The following is a 23,613-nucleotide window of genomic DNA, read 5'->3' on the forward strand; positions in this document are numbered from 1 at the left end:
TTCCATGTGGAACATAGGGCCGACGAAATTTCTCCAGCTTGTTCTATCTGCCGCCAATGCTTTCACCTCCCTCCATGTCTTGTTAATTCCAGCAATCTCCTTGTCTATGGTTCTCTTCCAGGTAATCCTCGGTCTGCCTTGCCTGCGACTGCCTTGTGGATTCCAACTCAATGCCTGCCTTGTGATACTCTCTTGTGGTCTTCTCAGGGTGTGCCCAATCCATCTCCATTTTCTTCTCATTATCTGTTCCTGTATGGGACTTTGACTTGTGGCCTCCCAAAGGTCTTTGTTTGAGATGGTTTTTGGCCACCATATTCTCATAATATACCTCAAACACCGAATTATAGAAGTCTGTAACCTTGTGGTAATGTCTTTGGTCTCTTTCCAGGTCTCACGTCCATACAGTAACACAGATTTAACATTTGAGTTAAATATCCTTAGCTTCGTTTTTATACAAATGTGGGGGGATCTCCATATTGATCGTAACTGTGCAAAAGCTCCTTTGGCTTTAATTATACGATTCATCACATCTCTAACAGCACCTCCATCCTGGCTTACCATGCTTCCTATGTAGCAAAATTCCTCTACCCTTTCTATATCCATTCCATCTAGAGTCAAGCTACAATTGTTACGATGGTTTATGCGCATTTCTTTAGTCTTTTTGTTATTAATCTTTAAGCCTACTTCTTTAGCTTCTATTTTTAAGTCATTCAGTTTGATTTCCATGTCCCGAAAACATTCTGCAAGAAAACAGAGATCATCTGCATAATCCAGTTCTTCCAATCTGTTATTTAATCACCACTGAATGCCACGCTTTCTATTCGTTGCCTCCCTCAGCATACAATCCATTGTCATGATAAACAAGATTGGTGATAGTAGACATCCTTGTCTTACTCCAGATTTTACAGCAAAAGGTTCAGACAGCTTCCCTTTATGTTCTACTTGACAAGTATATCCATCATACATTGCCTGTGTAAGACGGACTATCTTTTGTGGAATTCCGAACTTTTCCATACCCTTCCACATTTTCCTCCAGTTGATAGGGTCAAAGGCATTTTCAAAATCAATGAAAAGTATATACAGAGATGTCTGATACTCAGCAAATTGTTCAATGATTAGCCTTAGTGTGTTAATCTGATCCACAGTAGACCGACCTTCTCTGAAACCTGCCTGTTCTTGACGTAGTCTCCTGTCAACAGCTATGCTTATTCTGTTCAGTATGACTCTTGACATCACTTTTCCCCCATATGAGAGCAACGTTATTCCCCTCCAGTTATTGCAATCCGAGAGGTCACCCTTCTTCGGTATCTTGATGAGGACACCCTTCTTCCACTCCTCAGGAAGGTGTTCTTCATTCCATATTAGTGTTAGAAGTGGCTCCATGATTTCCGCTGTTAAATCTGGATCTACCTTTAGGGCTTCTGGGATAATGTTATCTACACCTGGTGCTTTGTCACTCTTCATTTGTTTCACTGCTTGTGCACTCTCTTGTCATGTTGGTGGTTCTACCGAGATGTCTGGATCCCCCAAAATGGTTTCAACTTCTTCAGTTCTAGATTCCTCACCAAGATTATTGAGTACTTCCATGAAGTGATGTCTCCATATTTCCAATTGTTGTGTCTCAGATGTCAAGGCTACTCCGTTTGAATCTTTGACTGGTTTCTGCCCTGAAAAGTTCCTCCTAGAAAGCTTTCTCGTAATGGCATATACTTCTTTGCTGTTGCCGATTCTTGCTGCTTCTTCTGCTTGTGTTGTCAGTTGGTCTGTAAACACTTGTTTATCTCTCCTCACTTTCTTCTTAACCTCCTTGTTGGCCTCCCGGTATTTTTCCATTGCTAAAATATACAGGGTGAAGCGAAATTCGCACAATTGGGCATCGCAACACGATTCCTCACATGCCAGCAATAAAAAAAATGTCTCTCACAAAAGTCTGACCTGCGAGTATATCCGGCAGAAAAAGGACGTTGAAGAGTGGCAATCTGGCAACACTGTAACCACATGTATGGTAACTACCTCTGTCAGCATATATTAGTGGTGCTGTACAGTTGGTGCAGTGGATAGAATTTTGGGTTAGCATGCTAGAGGTCGAGGGGTCGATCCTGGGTTGAGGCATATGTTTTTTATTTCATAAATGTTGTCCAGGTGGTATGGTATCTGGCATCTTAATCATCAACAGCGATTGCAGTGGGTCCTCTAGAAACCATTTGCACTTACATACTACGATCCTAGAGACGGATGAACAATTGTTTTCATTGGTCCGGAAGGTGTTGTAATACAGCTGAAGATGTTCCAAATGGAATGAAACATGTATTATATATGATTGATTGGTTGATTGATTGATTGATTTGCTTAACGCAAATATAAGTATCAGAAAGGTGGAAATTTACTGTTATTGATTCACTGATGTTTGAGTTCCGGAAGGCTGCATCAGCCTTCGCTCCTCCAAGGACACAGGACACAACAAGTTTTCGGGGAAGCTCTTTTAATAACAGTAAGACAGCAATCAGCTTCAGGTATCCTGAATTAATTGAATTCAAGAGACACTTTTATAAAATTAAAACAAACAACATTTGCCTTGGAAGGAGCAAATTGAAAAGAACATCCTTGTAAAATACAGAACAGTGACAAAGGAAAATTATTTTTCAAAAACATTTTATTAGTACACAAGCAGAATGTCATTATATCATAGTGAAAGGTGCTGGAAACAAAAACATTTTTTATAACATCTGCTCCAATGAATAGATATAGTTTTAAAATAGGCTAAAATAAGTAAATCCATTTCCTTCCCATTTCACCACCCCATTCAACCAACCACATTGATTTTAATTTCTTTCAATTTTTAAAATTTACACAGATTTTAAGTAAAACAAGGTACTTATTAAGATGTTCTTTAGAAGATAAATACTTTGTAATTTCACCTAAGTGTTGTAATACAGCTGAAGATGTTCCAAATGGAGGGAATGAAACATGTACTATTTATAATTGATTTGCTTAATGTAAATATAAGTATCAAAAAGGTGGAAATTTACTGTTATTGATTCATTGTAAATAGGATTTGATAGAGGAAATGAAGCTGATTTCTTGCAAACTCAAACATCAGTCCATGAAGTGATGACAAGCCTGATCACCAAGGCAGCAGAAGTTCCATCGAAATCCTTCCCCTGTGAAACTGATTGTGATCGTCGCGTATGATCTCAGGGGTGTCAATGTTTACCACTTCGTTCCACATGGCAGAACAGCGAGTGCAGAGTACTACAGAGACTTCCTAGTATGATAGTACCAATGTGGCGTTCGGGAGAAGCATCCGGATCTAGTGTACAGTGCAATCAGACTGAACAACAATGCAAAACTACAAAAAGCAGAGTGTGTACAGCGGCAACTGCGATGCTGGGGATGGGAAGAATTGGAGCACCCGCCATACTCTTCTGATCTTGCACCCTGTGACTTTAATCTCATACGAAACGTAAAGGAACCACTACGTGGTAAGCGATTTGCGACACAAGAGGACATTGCCAATGCTGTGCGACAACAGATGACCCGATTCACACATGGTGGGAAAAATGGTGAAGCAGATGGCCTCCCACATTATTCGACAGCATGTGGTGAACGCTGCAGGGGACTACTTCGAGGCCCTTTAAACCCAGTTTTGTTACTACTGAATGTGTGCTGTACTGTGATGTGATGCAGGAGGCGTGCTTGGCTGTAATTATTTTGCACCATGAAACCAGTATTGTCCTGTACACTACCGTAATAAATATGTGTGGCACAATGTTAGCGTGTTCTTCAATGTCCACACACATACTGTAGTTCTCACCTTGTCCTTTCATCTGTATATGTCGCATTTTCCCACCGGGCTGGTATCTAGAATAAAATGGTTGCAATGACCTTTACCCCAACCCACATATAATGAACCAGTGTGTCACGTACTAGTAATTATCAGAACATGTATGAACCAGACGAATGGCATGCTAAGAGAGAAAGTTACCTAACTCCCCAACTACTTCCCACCAATATTCAGACAGGCTATTCTACTCAGGATGCAGCAGTAATCCCATTCCCATCTATCAGAGATGAGTGATAGTAGAAGAGACAAAGCACATCACAACAATAGTCAACGTAACGTTATTTGTTATTAAATTTTAGGGGGTTTCGATATTGTAGGCTTTCATTTTTAATTTTCTTCCGACGCAGTGATATTAGGGCATCCACTGTAAAGCGAATCCTTCCTCCTTTTCTGACTCAGTTTTTATTCTTCAAGTGATCGCTCCTTTATGACTTTTCTCATTTTGAGAATCTTCGCCATTTTCCTTGTCAATATGAGCTGCTGACCACGTGGTTTTTCACCCTAAGACAATCACGACAATAACCACCACCATGGCCAGTTAACATGAATTAACAACATTTCCATGTTAGCGATGCTCAATGTTGATATGGACTTAGCAACAGAAGTCTTAATTCACCAATTTTGTTATCATAGCTGGTACAATAAAACTGTATAAGACATAAATGAACAGAAATTGCATTATCTATAATGCTTGTTATGTAGTATTTATTTGTAGGGCCAATTATAACACAGAAATTTGAGAATTAAATTTTAGGCCTTCCCCCAAAACTACCATTTCACTCAGTGTGAATAAAATTATTTACAGACTTAAGTGCAGTGCCTTATTCCCTGACTTTATATACCGATTTACATTAAATTCTGTTCAGACATTTTATCATGATACACATATATACAAAGACGATGGGAAACTAAAAATTGCCATTTCCTTTTTACTATGGACACTACTTGCACAGAAATATCATTCTTTTCTAATTCTGAGCAATGTACAAGCAAAAACCTTTATTTTATATAGGCTATTATAGATAACATTTTTATTGCATATATTTGTATAAATTAACTGAATTCATTACTGGAAATTACATGACAAGTTTTCTTCAAAAAAGAAAACAATTTCTGTATATCTTTAAGCAAAAATTGAAAATTCATTAAATATCATACCTACATCATCTTCACTGTCTTAAACTATGTGTGCACATTTTGCTACACGATTTTTCATTCTGAAAATTAACCCTCTACTTCATCACCAATTTTTTTTTTCTTTTTTCTTTTTCACACATTTACTTGATTCCTCTTTAACTTTATCAAATCAAAGCCAAACAATATCACATTTTCTACCAGTTATACTGAATTGTTGAGCTTGAAATACTCAAACACGAAGCTCAACAAGGAACACGTCTACACACTGTGACTAAACTTCATAAACTGCTTCTAGCTCTTTGCTCCACAGCCTGCACCAGCATTTAAAAGGGGGTTATTCTTAGAATAGAGAATCCACATTTGAAAGGGGATTTCCCAAGGTACGGGGTTGATTACTCAGTAGGTCAGGAATGTCAAGATCATGAACGGACTGACTGTTCTGCATGCATGAGAAACAGCTGTTACAAGCTCTATCCCCAAGAAGTTATCAGATAGCGCAAGCATGGGGGAGGGGGGTGTACATTACACATTCATAATTATGGTACTCTGTACACTACCTGTATATATTCTTTTATAAGCATAAAATGTGTGAAGCGACGTGCTTTGTAATCACCATGTACTAGGAAAATAAATAATTACATTAAAGGTTGCCATAAGCAATGAAGTACAAAATTAAAGGCCTTTACTCTTTTAGCGACTTAACATGCTCAGCTCTACTATGAACAATTATCACGTAGAGAAATGCCAAATATTATGCCGCTACTATATCACTTCAAAGCAAAACACTATGCTTTTATAAAGGTTAACAAAAACTAGGCTACAATAAAAGTACAAAGCGATCCATATAAACCTGAACTACTTTAATAGGTCATTACTTCCCTCTGAAAGCCCGTAGAAACTGGACAATTTTTTTAATGATCTCAGTGGCTCTGGGAGAATCAGTACCGCTGCTCACTGTTGATAATTTTGTTGATTGTCATGACAATAACGAGCACTGTTGGCATATTAATAATTTGTTCGTAGTCTTCAACTGGCAGTCGTAACGGAAACTTGTGGTACACACTTTGAGAGCGTGTTTTTATTGTGAACACATAATGTAAGACAGAATTATTGGTTACAACACAACGGGCATTCCGAAGAAAATTCAGTGTGCGTGATGTTCCAACAAAGGCAACAATTTTATCAATTGTAAGGAAGCTGGAGACAACTGGTGTACTAAACAGTGACAGTGGTAAACATAGACCATCACTGAGTGCAGAGACTAATGATATGTTCAAAGACACTTCGAGAACTCTCCCAAGAAATCGTTGCGCCGACTGAGCCAGAAGACAGGCATTTCATATGGCACATCTCAGAGAGCTGCGAAGATATCGTAGTTGCGACCATACAGAGTGCATATGATGCAAGCAGTGAAAGCAGCAGATCTATGCGTTATTGTTGATGGTTTCAGGGGTTTATTATTCAACGTCCAGACATTCTCTCCATAATTTGGTTTACAGATGAGGTATCGTTTCATCTGTCAGGTTACATTAACACACAAAACAGCAGATATTGGGCTGCTGTAAACCTCCATGAAACACCACTGCAGAATGAAAAGGCTGGAGTGTGGTGCGCCTTGTCAGCTTCCAGGATTGTTGGCCCCATTTTCTTTGATACGAATGTAGACACTGCAGTTTATGCGGACAACTTCAAACATTTGTGAAACAGCTAGATGATGTTGAACTGACAGAAGGTTATTTCCAACAAGATGGAACAACATGTCATGTGTCTATAACATTTCCATGCAACTTGCAACCAGTTTCTTTAATGACCGAATAATGTCCAAAAATTTAGTGCCCCCCAATCACCTGACCTAACCTCGCTGGACTTTTTCTTATGGGGGTATCTTAAATGCAGCGTGTACAAGAATAGCCCTCAGACAACTGCTGAACTCTGTGAGGCCATTAGACACGCAACAAGCAACAATGGCAAGGATACACTTCACAGAACATAACAGAATATGGTGAAACAAGTACAGTTATGTATGGATACTGGTGGAGGGAACATCCAACATTTTCAGTGAAGAATCTCCCAACAAAGTATTGTAACCAGTTTCTTTGCTGACCGAATAATCTAAAAAAAATTGTACCCCCACCCGCCCCGAATCACCAGACTTTATCTTACGTAGTGTACGTATGTATGTATGTATGTATGTATGTATGTATGTATGTATGTATGTATGTATGTGTATTATCTCCCATAGTTGCACATGTGTCTTATTATTGATTCCAATGTTATGACTCATTAAAGTAGTTCAGATAGTTCACGTTTATACGGATCGCTCTGTAGTATCTCTCCAACCATTTTGATACAAAAGTACACAAACAATCACACTAACAATTTACTGTGTCAATCCTTATGCCACAATTCATATTTCAACCATTACTTGTAGACCAAAACAGGTAACTGGAGCCTGTCATCATAGGCATGCACAGCCCTGAGTTAGCAATGTGGGGAAGTACAAACCGACTGAGAGGAAGAGACTTTCGCCCGCATGCATAGGTACAGTATTTATAGCGTGGACACTGTGATGATAGCAGGTAATACGTGAATAGAGTATTGAATGATTTAACTGAGCTAATTTTACAGTAATATAAATAAGTTAAGTTCTAGCAGTAATTAGAATTACATATCATTAAAAAATCAGGATGGTTTATTTAGAAAACACTTGGTTTAAACAAGACAAACAAGCACTTAGCGTAACAAAATAGCACTAGAGAATCACTAAGAACTATATCACTGTTTCTACAGTGAGTTATGATTTATAAGTGGTCAAGTTGTTTGATACATACATACCTTCCTCATTACAGTTCACATTCTCTGTCATTTCTTGTTCACCATCAACTATCGTGCTCGACATCTCGTACACTGTCCTGAGAAAGAGTATATTTGCATTCAGTAAAGATACCAAACTTGCACAAAAGGGGAACCCAAACTATTAGAAGAATTAAGAGAAAATATCAAAAAGATTTAATAAACTCAATTGAGGAAAATTATTACAAAACCAATTCTAAGAGATTATCACAAAGCCTTTGGTAAAAAATTGCAAAAATACACCCTCCCCCCACATTATTGTTAAAAAATAAAGATTGGAAAAATTGCGCATAACAATAAGGAAACCGCAGAAATCATGGCGGAAGCATTTAACAAGCTCTTGAACAGTGATGAACCTCAAAAGCTCTTATTAACTGATACACATACCCCAATAAAAACTAAACTGAAAATATAAACCCACCTGAAAAAAATTCTGTAAGTGGAACACCGCCAATTGCCGAGGTTAGAGATAATTCAGAGAGTAACGAGGATTTCCACGATAATATTGGTATTAACAATATCACACATTGCCATTATTAAGTAAAAAGTAAACTCGTGTCCTCATCCCGAGGTGGAGCAGCTCTTTTCAGGTACACCCCCATTGGAGGTGAGCTGCATGTACCAATTCAACCACATACCAGCCCTCCTGCCATTCTTAAATTCCTGGCAGTACCGGGAATCGAACCCGGGCCCCCAAGGACGGCAGCTAATAACACTAACCATTACGCTACGGAGGCGGACGCCATTTATTCAGTGAAGTTACCCGTGATAGTGATAGTGCTTAACTCTTTGAGCACCAAGGGATGATTTTTCATTCCTCCGTGAACTCGCCGAAAGTGGCAGGCATGATATTTCATCCCTCATACAGACTCGTCTAGGAACTGCCGTAGTTCTTCCTTTTCTGTTAGATGGTAGCATATATCAGTGTATTCTTATCAAGGAAGTGTGTAGTCCTCAAGTTTATCACTAGGAGCCGCATAAAATTATTTTTGTTTTCATGTGACGAACATTTAAAAATGTTAAGGCCGTGTCCGCAGATATTGTGCACATTGATGGCGGACTTATGAGGCAACGGATTTACAAACAATGATGGTCTAACTGATTACATATATAGTTTAAGGAATGACGATGATTATGTCGAGTCAAAAAGTGAACTGGATTTCATAATAGTGTTGAAAACACTTCTATTGAGGTTATAGTCAGTGAGTGATTCTGAAAACAATTCTGTACGCGGAACACCGCCAATTGCCGAAGTTAGAGATAATTCAAAGAGTAACGAAGATTTCCACGGTAATATTGGTATTAACAACATCACACATTGCCATTATTCAATGAAGTTACCTGTGATAGTGATTTACCAAACCAACCACCTCACCCTTTCCTCTAGTTACCTGGACCGAAACATGCACCTTCACATAATGCTGAACCTATAGCTTATATTTTGATTTTATGACATATATTATCACTCCAAATAACATAATTTTATCCAAAACGACAGTCAAGAGTCTGTGCTATAACAAATACCATCAGTTAGTGTGTTGTACCGATTTTTAGAACTACACATTTGCCTTAAAATGTGGATTTTAATTAATTGTATTTTAAATTTTTAAATTCATGATTTATTTTAATGTTAACTATAAATGATTTTAGGTCTAACGTGCCATTAATTCAAACGAACATTCCTTTTATATAATAGAAAAAGTTTCACTGAGAATGGGTATAAATTTAGAGCGGTTGTTTTCTTTTATTTATTTTTTCAAAGCTACATGAAGTTAACTAAACTAAAAAGCAAAAGATTCTAACCCACAACATATTCCCAATAAATACAATTATCAACAAATAACTGCAGTCATTGTTGCCACTCAAATGCACCGTGTACTCAGTGACACCCAATGAGTCTCCGTCCACGCTGAGCAAATTCACCGTACTGAACCCGGGACTTCAACCAGACATCTTTCAGTTTGACTACGCCTATAGAACCTCATTTGACATTCTAAAAATAAAAAATAAAACTATGGAATATTTTTCCCTGCCCCCTGTGATTATAAACTAAGGTTGGACCACTCTGCATATTACTGATGTGTTAATGCTGCAATCGTCATCCGACGACTAAAACAACGGGACGCACTTGATGCTAGACATTTTTATATCCTTTCTCACCAAGCTGCTCTCTTGTAAATATGTATATAAGCTGTAATTTCTCAACTGTTCAGTTGGATATTGTAAATTTACTGTATAGTTACCCTGTCAAGCTGTAAACTTCAACCAACGGCAGTAATTAATGTTACGAACATTGACGCCAGACACTTTATACCCTTTCTCCCCTGACTGTTTCAATGTAAATATTTGTATAAACTTTATAATTTCCTATGATTTTCCTATGGTTCATTTTGTGGGTTACTGTAGTCACGTCCTAGTTCGTGAAACATGGGCAATGGCTGAGTGGCCTAGTAAGTGGTCCTGAGAGTCGGGATACCAGTTGCTATGGAATGGGAGTGGGCATCTCGGACATATTCTGAGTCATGGCCATCCTTGTGCTCAGGCGGCTAGGACTATACAATTCACCGGTGGTCCATAACCAGTTAGAGGAGAGATCCTCACTTGGACTATGTGCAAGTAGGGTAGCATCCTGCTTCATGAATTTACTGAGCTCAGAACATTTTAAGCAAGCCTCGGACCTATGGAAGTAATGGAGTCCCACTCCCATTTGACAGGCGAGGGACTCCTTGGAAACAACTTGGCGAACGAAATGGAATTCGTTGGGGAGCTATCAATATTAATGGGGCTTATGGAAGAAAGAAAGTAGAACTGGCTGAGTCAGCAAAGAGGATGCATCTGGATGTGCTAGGAGAAAGTGATATTCGGGTAAGGGGAGATAAAGAGGAAGAGATAGGAGATTATAAAGTGTACTTGACGGGTGTTAGAAAGGGAAGGGCAGAGTCTGGGGTAGGGCTCTTTATAAGGAATACCATTGCACGCAACATAGTTTCGGTTAGGCACGTAAATGAGCGAATGATGTGGGTAGATTTGTCAGTTGGAGGAATTAGGACAAGAATTGTGTCCGTGCATTCACCATGTGAGGGTGCAGATGAGGATGAAGTTGACAAGTTTTATGAAGCATTGAGTGACATCGTGGTCAGGGTCAACAGCAAGGATAGAACAGTGCTAATGGGCGATTTCAATGCGAGAGTTGGGAATAGAACTGAAGGATACGAAAGGGTGATTGGTAAATGTGGGGAAGATATGGAAGCTAATGGGAATGGGAAGTGTTTGCTGGACTTCTGAGCTAGTATGGGTTTAGCTGTTACGAATACATTCTTCAAGCATAAGGCTATTCACCGCTACACATGGGAGGCTAGGGGTACCAGATCCATAATAGACTATATCTTAACAGACTTCGAATTCAGGAAATCTGTTAGGAATGTACGTGTTTTTCGCGGATTTTTCGATGATACAGACCACTATCTGATCTGTAGTGAACTAAGTATCTCTAGGCCGAGGGTAGGGAAAGTGAAATCTGTCTGCAAACGAATAAGGGTAGAAAATCTCCAGGACGAGGAAATTAGACAGAAGTACATGGATATGATTAGTGAGAAGTTTCGAACAGTAGACAGTAAGCAGGTTCAGGATATAGAAAGTGAATAGGTGGCATACAGGGATGCTGTAGTAGAAACAGCAAGGTAATGCCTAGGAACAACTGTGTGTAAAGATGGGAAAAGGCGAACATCTTGGTGGAATGATGAAGTGAGAGCAGCTGTAAACGTAAAACGAAGGCTTATCAGAAATGGCTCCAAACAAGGGCCGAGGCAGACAGGGATTTGTACTTAGATGAAAGAAACAGAGCGAAACAAATAGTTGTTGAATCCAAAACGAAGTCATGGGAAGATTTTGGTAACAACCTGGAAAGGCTAGGTCAAGCAGCAGGGAAACCTTTCTGGACAGTAATAAAGAATCTTAGGAAGGGAGGGAAAAAGAAAATGAACAGTGTTTTGAGTAATTCAGGCGAACTCATAATAGATCCCAGGGAATCACTGGAGAGGTGGAGGGAATATTTTGAACATCTTCTCAATGTAAAAGGAAATCATCCTGGTGGTGTTGCAAACAGCCAAGCTCATGGGAAGGAGGAAAATGATGTTGGTGAAATTATGCTTGAGGAAGTGGAAAGGATGGTAAAAAAAATCCATTGTCGTAAGCCAGCAGGAATAGATGAAATTAGACCTGAAATGGTGAGGTATAGTGGGAAGGAAGGGATGAAATGGCTTCATAGAGTAGTAAAATTAGCGTGGAGTGTTGGTAAGGTACCTTCAGATTGGACAAAAGCAGTAATTGCACCTATCTATAAGCAAGGGAACAGGAAGGATTGCAACAACTATCGAGGTATCTCATTGATTAGTATCCCAGGCAAAGTATTCACTGGCAATGAATATTGAATTTTCATGACCGCATTGTAATCGAAACAGACTTTCAACGTATTAGGTCGTGTTACGTACATATAGTACGTGTTGAAGAGATGTTAAGTACAGAACAAAAATGGCCAGCCGGACACCAGTGGAAGGTTGTGGGTTCGGATCCCACTGGTGTCCGGCTGGCCATTTTTGTTCTGTACTTAACATCTCTTCAACATGTACGTAACACGACCTAATACGTTGAAAGTCTGTTTCGATTATTCACTGGTATCTTGGAAGGGACGGTGCGATCAGCCGTTGAGAGGAAGTTGGATGAAAACCAGTGTGGTTTCAGACCACAGAGAGGCTGTCAGGATCAGATTTTCAGTATGCGCCAGGTAATTGAAAAAATGCTACGAGAGGAATAGGCAGTTGTGTTTATGTTTCGTAGATATAGAGAAAGCATATGACAGGGTACCAAGGGAAAAGATGTTCACTATACTGGGGGACTATGGAATTAAAGGTAGATTATTAAAATCAATCAAAGGCATTTATGTTGACAATTGGGCTTCAGTGAGAATTGATGGTAGAATGAGTTCTTGGTTCAGGGTACTTACAGGGGTTAGACAAGGCTGTAATCTTTCACCTTTGCTGTTCGTAGTTTACATGGATCATCTGCTGAAAGGTATAAAATGGCAGGGAGGGATTCACTTAGGTGGAAATGTAGTAAGCAGTTTGGCCTATGCTGACGACTTGGTCTTAATGGCAGACTGTGCCAAAAGCCTGCAGTCTAATATCTTGGAACTTGAAAATAGGTGCAATGAGTATGGTATGAAAATTAGCCTCTCGAAGACTAAATTGATGTCAGTAGGTAAGAAATTCAACAGAACTGAATGTCAGATTGGTGATACAAAGCTAGAACAGGTCAATAATTTCAAGTATTTAGGTTGTGTGTTCTCCCAGGATGGTAATATAGTAAGTGAGATTGAACCAAGGTGTAGTAAAGCTAATGCAGTGAGCTCGCAGTTGCGATCAGCAGTATTCTGTAAGAAGGAAGTCAGCTTTGCTTTGCGGGAGCGAACGCTGGGTGGACTCAGAAAATCTTATTCATACGTTAGAAGTAACAGACATGAAAGTAGCAAGAATGATTGCTGGTACAAACAGGTGGGAACAATGGCAGGAGTGTACTCGGAATGAGATAAAGGCTCATTTAGGAATGAACTCTATGGATGAAGCTGTACGCATAAACCGGCTTCGGTGGTGGGGTCATGTGAGGCGAATGGAGGAGGATAGGTTACCTAAGAGAATAATGGACTCTGCTATGGAGAGTAAGAGAAGTAGAGGGAGACCAAGACGACGATGGTTAGACTCGGTTTCTAACGGTTTAGAGATAAGAGGTATAGAACTAAATGAGGCCACAACACTAGTTGCAAATCGAGGATTGTGGCGACGTTTAGTAAATTCTCAGAGGCTTGCAGACTGAACGCTGAAAGGCATAACAATCTATGTATAATGATTATGTATGTATGTAATAACCATTACCTCTCACAATGAGGGAAACAAAAAAATTGAATTATATTTTCTAGCAAATTAACATTATTTTTAAATTAAATACGTTATGTATTTCAGCTAATGCCAGTTATGCATATGCCTACTTAGAAAGAAATTAATAATTTCATACATTAAAAAAAAAAAATGTTCTACATCTCCTCAAAAATTGTAACTTACAATATGTAAGTAAGATTTTACTACGTTCTGATTTTAATAATTCCGCATACACTGGAGTTGCAAATAACGAAATAATTTGAATAGTACATTTAAAAACTAAACGTCAATTCCAACCTGAAAGTCTCAGTGTTATGATACATTCTTACATCCTTCCTAACTTGCAGATAGTTGTAATTTCAAATAATCTAGAAGTATTGGGTCCTAACCGTTGTAAATTGTATTCAAACTAAATACTCAACCTGAATTCCCAAAATAAAGCTTCAACAATACTAAATAATAATAGTAAGTACAACAATATTAACTCACACCACTAAATTATTCAAGCCGACCACAAATCCGCAACAGGTGAGCGATAGCTACGATAGTCATTTGTTTAAAGTTGAAGAAAAAAATAATAAGTGCTGAAGTCTCACAAAAATAAAATTCTTGCGAATGTCCGTGATCAAACGCGATGTCAATCTTATTCATCAGTACTAGTTCCATTGTAATCGCTCACATTTCTCTTGTTTTAAAACAGATCAGGAAACTGTCAAACAAGCAATAAATACGTTGTATATATATACTTTCAACAAAATTAAGTTAAGGCTACTTCATAAACGATCACGACTATATAAAAAAAAGAATTTACTTACTTTAAATTAACTATTTTTAACGTGAAATTGAATATAAAAATCAAATAAGTAAATGTCTTAATTCCTTTTCATCTAATTATTACAATTGTTCTGTTCTGTTCTGTTCGTGAAGTTTATTTGGGCTCGTTATTTCACCCAGACACTATACCGTACGATATGTGTACGAAATCGACACACGCACACAAGTTCAATAAAGTAGTACACCAATGGAGTTGACAATGTTTTCGGAAGACGAAGTACTTGAAGATGGAGGGAAGTAGACCATGCAGCAGACTCACAAAATGGGTTCAAAGCACGGAAAGTAGATCAAGAAAAGACGTATCACCTAGACAATTAAGAGTGAGGAATTACGTATACAAGACTAGGAGTTATAGGAAAAACACAGGGACACAAGGTATACTAATCTTCACGCTAGAGTGGCCGTCTCAGCGACTTCTACAAAACATACAGACCGGGCCAACATATAAGGGTCAAGCAGGAGAGGGCAGGGGAACGACGGAGGGGTGGATATATGTGAGAGTGTAGAACTTTGGACAGATGGAAAGAAATATCTGAGCAACGTATATGGGGGATGTAGGGAGGGCAAAGTGTCAGTGAAATCGTAAACAAAAGAGGAAGAGGGGCGACATTGTGTTGATATGAACATCAATAGTGTTTATTTTGTGGGCTCCGAGCATTCCGGTGAAGGATGCGTACTACCATTATTAAAGATAAGGTGTAAACTTTCGCGAAGTTGACTAATAACTGGTAAGATAGTGGGGTGATCGCCAATTAGTTGAGTAATCTGCATGAGAATGTGGAGAACACTCTGATAAACATGTTCTCGCTGAGGAAGTGTATTACCTGTTTGAGGATGCTGTGCGGGTTGCAGAGGCATTGACGGGCTCGATGTTGAAGGAGTGGGCTGACTGGGTTGAATGGGGTATTGATAACTCAGAGATTGAGAGGGGTGAGAGGATGTAGTGGATTGCACTAGCTGGAGATACGCAGCTCTATCATAGCCGGGAGAAGGTTTAGGTGGCAAATCCTTAACAACCACTTGTGTGAATTTGCGTTTGCGAGGGGCATCTGGTAATGGAGAAGGATGTTGAGAGGGTAGGGGAGGGAATTGTTGAACATTATGATACTCAGAATAAGTAGGTGGAAATAGTCGAGCAGAAGCTTCTGAGAAGGAAATGTTATCAGTGCACATAAGTTTTTTGATTTCCACTTGCTTCTGATGAACAGCACAATCCGAGGAACCCGTTTCGTGTTCCCGATTGCAATGTACACATAACTTGACATTAGCAAGGCAGTCTGAGGTAGAATGGTTCATACTACAGTTGCGACAGCGAAAGTTAGTGGACTGGCAATTGCGTAGGGTGTGTCCATAACGCTGGCATTTGGAACAAATAATGGGGTAAAATATAAAGGGGTGGACTTCTAACATTACATGATAGATTGAAACATATTTGGGCAACGTTTTGGAGCAAAAAACAATCTTGATGGAGCCAGTAGGTAGATATACTGACTGACCATCTTGGAGGGATTTACGGCGTAGGCGATGAACAGAATGAACTTTGACGTCACTCTGAAGTAAAGTAAGAATATCGGATTCAGTAAGATCTTTCTCAACACCGCGTATAATGCCTACGCGGAAGATATTTGAGTGAGGAATAAAGGCATGCCACTTTTGTGTCTCAAGGAACTTATTCTGCAGAAAGTCATTAGCATGATGAGGAGAGTGAAAGTTTACCTGAATCCGGTTACGGCCTTTATACTGGATGGATTTAATAGGAAATTTCCTTTCATAGAGTAGACGCCCTATAGCCATAGGGTGTAGATTGCCAATGTTATTACCTTGTTTGGATGAAACAAAAACAAGATATGGTCCTGGGTGGTTTAATGGGTATAAATTACATGCACTAGTATTAGGAGGTGGAGCAGGAGGGGGAGGGTTAGGATTGCATTGAGTCGCAGTTTGCAACAAAGGGGTAGGAGCAGAAGTATCATTCACGGTTGTATCCATTTTCACTACCTCTTCCCGTTCAACATTACTATTTGACGCGGGATGAAAGTCCCGAGTACCTCCACTATCAGAACTCATGCCACCACTGCACAATCACACGCAAGCTAGCACCAGAACGCACGAGTAAGTTCTAGAAATGTCAGACACCGAACACGAAACCTCGAACACAACGAACCGTACAGGACGATGTCGCGGACGAGACTGAATTATTACAATTGCACTGTCAACCCGCCGCCCATGCTGTCTTTCTGATGGACTGTATAGTAGCGTACGCTAAATTCCCTTGGATTTTAATTTTTTTTTTCTGCATTGGTACCGTATCTTGTTTGAATCCAGTTTTCTCGATTACCACAATAAACAAAACATACGATTTAAATAAACCTACTCGGCAGCCTATATCTAATAGAGAGCAACATTATTTTACCTCTGGACGCTGTTTCAATAAAATTATTAGTAAGAAACCAATAAAATTAGTATTATATTTCAGAGAGTTATTAGCTGATATTATTTGTAATATTAGTGTGTTCGTGAAAACTATTAGATGTTTCTAATAATATTAATAAATTATTTCACAAACAACATGGTTAATAAAAGTTACCGGTACTCATATCGAATCACTGAATAATTTATTTGGCATTAAGAAAGTATAATAGCCTTCGTCATTATACATTAATATACATACAAACATAGCTGTTCTCCACACAAACTAAACGAGCACACTCCAATTGTTATATATTCAAACTCACAGAAACAAATACAATTATCAGTGGCGTAGCGTGATATCAAAGCATGGTACCGGTACCGGTAACACTGCCGTATAGTATAAACATTTTAGTGTTAGAAATAAAACGTGGTGGATACCCGCGCACTTTATCGAATGGTGCTCCAATAAATTAAGTATAAACATAGACAATGAAATCAACAAATAAGAATGTGCCTTCAGCCTACCGGTAGCCGTTTGAGGGTCACTGAAACTTACATTCTCATTCAATATGACACATTTTTGCACGCACTAATCACTGAAACCTCACGTCTTAGGTTCTTGACATTTACAATTTGCGAATTGTATTTCATTATGCCAAGCATTTGTATTCACTACTGACAGCAGAAATTTAACAAAGCATGCCTCGTAAACGCACAACTGGCACACAACGTTTGCGTCATCTGTGTACCTACTTAATCAGTGTAGTAGTCGCAGTGAGAAGGTTCGTCTTCGATTATTGTGTTAAAAAACTTTGTAAAACACATTGAAATATTTAACTACAGTTGTGACGGACCTCGAGTAAAAGTTCTATCTTGTAATGCAGGCCTGCGGCAAATTAAATTCCTTTTCTGTAAGCAATACAGTGCACTTGGATGACTTATTGACACAACTCTGAAACGCCGTTAAATTAGAAATTAAATAAAGGTATTTGTTTTATTGTTTTTGAACCATATAAAAGCACCGCATTCAACTGCTGTGCGTAGCAGCGAATAAAGATCGCGTGAGGAATAAACTGCTTTACAATGTTTTTGTACACGCCTTTGTGGACTGCCATTACCCAGTAACCATCGTAGGTATGGCTTATGACTTTACTTTTATCTATATTTTACTCTTCCAAAACCATCCGAATGATACCTGCCAAACTTGCGCTATCGGTACTTTTAACACTTGAGACATCGTAAACACCTACGAAACTTTCTTCAATCCTATCTTGAACACAGTACTCGAAAATTATGCTTAGTTGTCTGTTGCAAGACACGTCTATGATTCGTTGGCTTGGATTGAAACAAAAGAACACTACCGGTATTGAATTTCTGATTTCATTTTGTCCTTAACAACAGAAGTTACCTATTACCTCAATAATTTCATGTTGTATCTCTGCTGAACTCCCATTGATGATTCAAGCTGTAAATCGTCACGTATAACCGATTCATTCTGAGCTATTGAATTTAAAAATTCTAAATAATTGTCCCTGTTATTTAATTCATTTTCTCGTAGCCACGTAAGGGTTTTTCATGTTTGAAGAAATGCTAACTAAGATGCTAGAACCTGTCTATTTGATATCTGCGCATTACGATTTATTGCCTGAAGACCTGCAGCTAATGGAAAACATACTCAATCCGATTGTTCCGAGAAGCTGAAATTTCCCTTCATTATCAAATGCAGCTTTGATTCTTGAAGTTTGATAGCTTTTAGTGAAGTTACGTCAGATAGGTCTTGTATACACCAATTTAAATAAAACTTTTTCACCGGACACGATGCAAACATACCAATACATTTTGTTTCTTAACTACCCGTACGCCAAGGTAAACCTCTCATACCACGAAGAATGAAATTGACGGGTTTACTTTTTGTTAAGCTCTTTAGTATGTAATTTTCGAGTAGGTAGTATCACCTTCAGCTCTCATTGTTCTTCGTAAGTGTAATTTGATAGAGAGCTCAACCGTGAGATATTTAACAAATCTAATGTTTCAGGTACCGTATATCACTCGTTGTTATGAAATAAACAACACTTTACTACACTTCACAAAGAATGTTCAAAAGCACCGAAACACACACACATCAGCAAAACAGCATCACGGAGTCAGAAACCCACTCAGACTACTCGCGAACGCTAGCAAATGGGGTGCAGGGAAGTTAGAAGTAGATATGAGCTTAAATGATATTTCAGAATATCTGTGACCAACGTGCCCGTGACACAAAAATATCTGTGACTTTTATCTGTGATTCAGTCACAAGAAGCACGAGCATATGATTATCGTCAAGGTCACTCTTTGATCGCGGGCGGCCAGTATGGAAATAATTCTAGTTGACATGTTGACAATCTCCGGTAGTATTTCTCGGAAGATCCGGAACATCAGAACTGGAAATAAATAATATTCACAATTATGATTTGAAGTTTTAATAATGCGTATGGAAAATAATGTTAACAGGGTGTGCAATAAATTTACAAATGGAATATGATTACCCGTGTCGTATCTCCGGGATACCAATTATTTACAGTACCGTACATAATGTAGGTTCAAACATAAAATGACTAAAAATTATAAATTTATGAACTTAATAACAAGATTCCACCAATATATAGGGTTATTCAGCAAAGTTGCCCCCTCAAGTAACTCGTGGACGAAAAATTTGGATTAAAGAAGACATTGGTAGAGAAGGAGTAAAGAACATAAACACTCTGAAGAAACATTTGGCCAGGGCTAAATTACAGGGCTTAAGAGCACATATAAAGGGTCAAAAATTAGTTGTGACAAACGGTATTTGGACTAGAATGTGGACTGCGAAGAAATTACGAGAAATGGAAGATGACAGGAATGACGAAGTGTTAGTGGGAAAGAGAGTGGAGGAAAGACAAGCCAGAGACTGTAAAGTGGGGGATGACGGACATGGAGCCAAAGAAAGAAACAAGGATAATAAGGTAAAGGAACCAAGCTCGCAGCATGAAGGAAGTAACTTGATAGATTTGTTAGCCGAATCATTCGAAGAAGCGAACAGGGAGGTAATTGCAGAGATGAGGAGTGTGATAAGGAAGGAAACCAGGGAGACCAGGACATTAACGAAGGAGTCCAGGACGGAGGCCAATGGGAGAGAAGAAAGAAGGATACAGGGAGAGATTGTTGGAGTAGAAACACAGGATGTAACAAGAGTAAGTAAACGAAGCGAAAACACGACTGGGAAGCAGGAAGAAGAAGCAAGTGGGGCCCTAGTGAGAGGGAGAAGTCTGAGCCTAAGAGAGTTATGGGGAAAAAAGAACAGAGTAGACGAAGGCACAGTGACAAGAAGCAAAATGTTAATATGTAGTGAGAAGTAAACGGCTGTATACACGATAATAGTGGAGTGTGTGCGTGTTATTCATAACTGTGTTAAGAGCGAGTAAATGACAGGTGTGATAGAAGAGGCAAGTTTCCAGGTGGTCAAGTGTGTAGAGAATGAGGAAGAGAGTGAGATAAATTGGTCAGATATTAAGGAGAAAGTTAATATCTGGAGACGGTTGGTTTATGAGCTGGGGTCCTAGTTATCCTAGTTATAAGTGAGTGAACAGGGCTTCATTTAAGGTGGAGAGTTGCATGGGTTCTAAAGTTAACAATATAGTGAATTAGTAGAGGTTGAAGAGTGATTAACAGGAAAGAAATGTAAAGAGTAATAAATTGCACATCGGCATTACAGTGGAGATACCACGTAGTCAGGTTCGCAACATAAGTAGAATATAAGAAAGGTCAGTGTCTAACAGAGAATGTGCTGAGTGCGAACCCGGCCGGAAGTGGAACATTCTGTGGTCTAAGTGCAGACTCAGCCCGACACAACATTGTACTCTGCTCACTTATATGTTGCCAGTTTTAGTTTCACATTGCCATTAATTCCATACTGTCTATTGATGGAATTACCTTGTTGCAGTAGTTCTTTTAGTCTTCGTTTTATCCCTTTTCTTAATAGCAATATTGAGTTATTGAGGATTTGTTTAGATCTGAAAAGATATCAGTGACGCATTGACATTTTATTATTATTATTTTCAGTACTATTAGTTTTCGTTTATCCCTGGTCTTAATAGCAATATTGAGATTTTTTGAGGTTTTGTTTATATCTGAAAAGATAACAGTGACTCATTGACATTTGATTATTATTATTTCCAGCAACTTTGTTTTTCCACATTTGGTGTTAGCTATGTTTACTTTACGAGTGTTACTTTATGTGTATAGCATCTTAAGCTGTCTAGGTTGGGCATTGTTATTTTTCTCCCTTAATGGATCAATAAGGCTTCGTCGCTGTAGATCTGGAAGAAAAATAAAGGCTTCTATCTAACTCGTGGACGGTTATAGATATTGACATTTTGTTTTCACTTTCAGTAATGTTACCAAAGCACTTAAAATAACTTTGTCATGACGTTAATATTTTCTGAGATCACGGTACAAACTTCGCTTTCTTTAACGGTACCACACTATTTGGTACACGTAACTTTAAATAAACAAACATTCCAAATTCAGCACCGTGATTATTTTGAAAATCGGACAAGTACTTCTCGAAAGCATATTATGTATTCAAACATGCCTCATTTGCCAGCTGACGTGTGATCTGTTCGATTCGTGCTACATATGAAACATGAGCTAGCTATTGACATATAGAGTTCCTAGATAGTTTCTACTGTGCTCAAAAATACACTGCGAAATAATGTATTATTTAACACCTTTCATATCGCTGGAGGTAATTGGTAAATGAAAAACGAATATAGACCTCGAGATACAGCATATAACATAGCCCTGTGAACGTGATCCAAGTGACCATCATTAGTTAGTGATTTGTGGGAATGAGAGGGGCAGGCAGGTGGTAAGTAAGGTGTTCGCAGCAGTGACCGGGGAAGTCATACTAGCCCATATCACAAGCAGGCGCTCAAATGCTGACTCTTCCCAGCGTAAGAGCAATGTTTTCAAAAGTGGTGTCCGAAGTGGATTTTATAAATATCGCCGCATGTATCCAAGAATCGTCGTCGGCGGCGGCGGCGGCGGCGGCGGCGGCGGCAGTTATTCGTTTCCAAGTTTACATATTTCGTGGCTAATAGGACACTTCAATTCACAGCAGTTTGAGTTTAAATTTCCGGCTACTGTACAGGCCAATATTTGCGTAGAACATACGTGCACACATCGCACAGCTGAGGGGCGGGGAAGATCTTGCCTGGGTTTGGCAAAGTTTACGTTCTTGTCGCTTAATGCCCTCGTGTCTTCGGCGTTCTTTTTCGAAGTGTTGACCTGAGGCACAGACACTTTGCCACCAAAGTAAACGGTCATTGGCAAGCGTTTCCCAGGTTTGTGGGTTTATTTCTGCCATCTTTAAGGTTCGTTTCAGTTGGTATTTGAAACGCTCAGAGGACACCCCGTGGTCTTGAACCGGAGCTAAGTTCACAACAGTGGATATGGCGCGGTAGTCTGGTGTTATTCATACCGCGCACATGTCCTGCCCACCGGAGGCGATGGCCAACGACCAATGCTTTCTCAAGAACTTCAACATTACAGACGTAGTTTTCCCACTTGATGTTCATGATGGAGTGTAGTTTTTGCTTGTGAAAGCGCTCCAAATTTTTGATATCACGGCGGTATATGTCCACGTTTCACAGCCATAGAGAAATGTAGAGGTGACTAAAGCCTGGTACACCATTAGTTTTGTGCAAATCGTAAGGTTTTTATTCCTGAATACTCTGCGTGATAGTCGGTCAAAGGCCACATTAGGAGTACGAAGCCTTTTTTTTCCACATTCTCCCTTGAAGTACAGTTCTTTGACAAGATACTCTCAAGGTAAGTGAAGTGGTCTACTTGTTTAGTTTGCTGTTTGAGACGGCAATGTTAAATTCTGGAATGTTAGTCACTGGTGCAGGCTGAGCAAATACCTTCGTTTATTGACGTTGATGGTGAGGCCAAAAAGGTCATACGCATCCTTGAAACTGTTGACTGACTGTTGCAGTTCCTAGGTGTAAGGGCCGGTGATGTAGTATCATCAGCAGACTGCTTTTCAGTTACACTAATAACAATGGTATGCCTTCGCGAGTGAAGTCTGGCCAAGTTGAAAAGGCCACCATCAAAGTGGCATTTAATCTCTACGCCGAGATTGTCTGTTGTTTCATAAAGCATGGCCACCAGATACAAGGCAAACATAGTTGGAGCAAGTACCCAACATTGCTTCAATCCATGTGTGATTGGGAATGGTTCGGAGAAGTTGTCTTGATGGAGAATCTGTCCAGTCATGCCATCATGAAGTGCTTGCACCAGGCCCACAACGTGCTCAGGACAGTCAAAGCGTCTCAGAACTGCCCACATAGCGAGTCTTGGAACATTATCGAAAGATTTTCCAGGTAATAAAATACACAATAGAGAGGTTTCTGTTGCTCTTTGCATTTATCTTCCAATTGCCTTCCACAAAAGATCACATCAACATACTTCTGGAGGCTCGGAAACCACACTGAGACTCTGGTTGAGTCCTCTTCGAGATGACTTGCACGCACCTGAGCAGGATACTTACGATAAATGTACCTACAATGGATAACAGAGAAA

The 23,613-nt window shown here is 39.2% G+C and overlaps 1 protein-coding gene across 1 annotated transcript in view; it reads right to left on the reverse strand.

Annotated features, from left to right (window-relative positions):
- The window catches only part of LOC136856988 (uncharacterized), a 263,664-nt gene extending 249,460 nt beyond the window's left edge, over window positions 1-14,204 (reverse strand). The window contains exons 1-2 of the mRNA XM_067135311.2: window positions 14,187-14,204; window positions 7,817-7,893 (exon numbers count right to left, since the gene is read on the reverse strand). Coding sequence (XP_066991412.2) covers window positions 7,817-7,880 — 64 coding nt within the window. The 5' untranslated portion in view covers window positions 7,881-7,893; window positions 14,187-14,204. The remainder of the gene's footprint in view (window positions 1-7,816; window positions 7,894-14,186) is intronic.
- Window positions 14,205-23,613: the final 9,409 nt, after the last annotated feature.

Source organism: Anabrus simplex, chromosome 1, assembly GCF_040414725.1.
Source record: "Anabrus simplex isolate iqAnaSimp1 chromosome 1, ASM4041472v1, whole genome shotgun sequence".
In the NCBI taxonomy this organism is placed as follows: domain Eukaryota; kingdom Metazoa; phylum Arthropoda; class Insecta; order Orthoptera; family Tettigoniidae; genus Anabrus; species Anabrus simplex.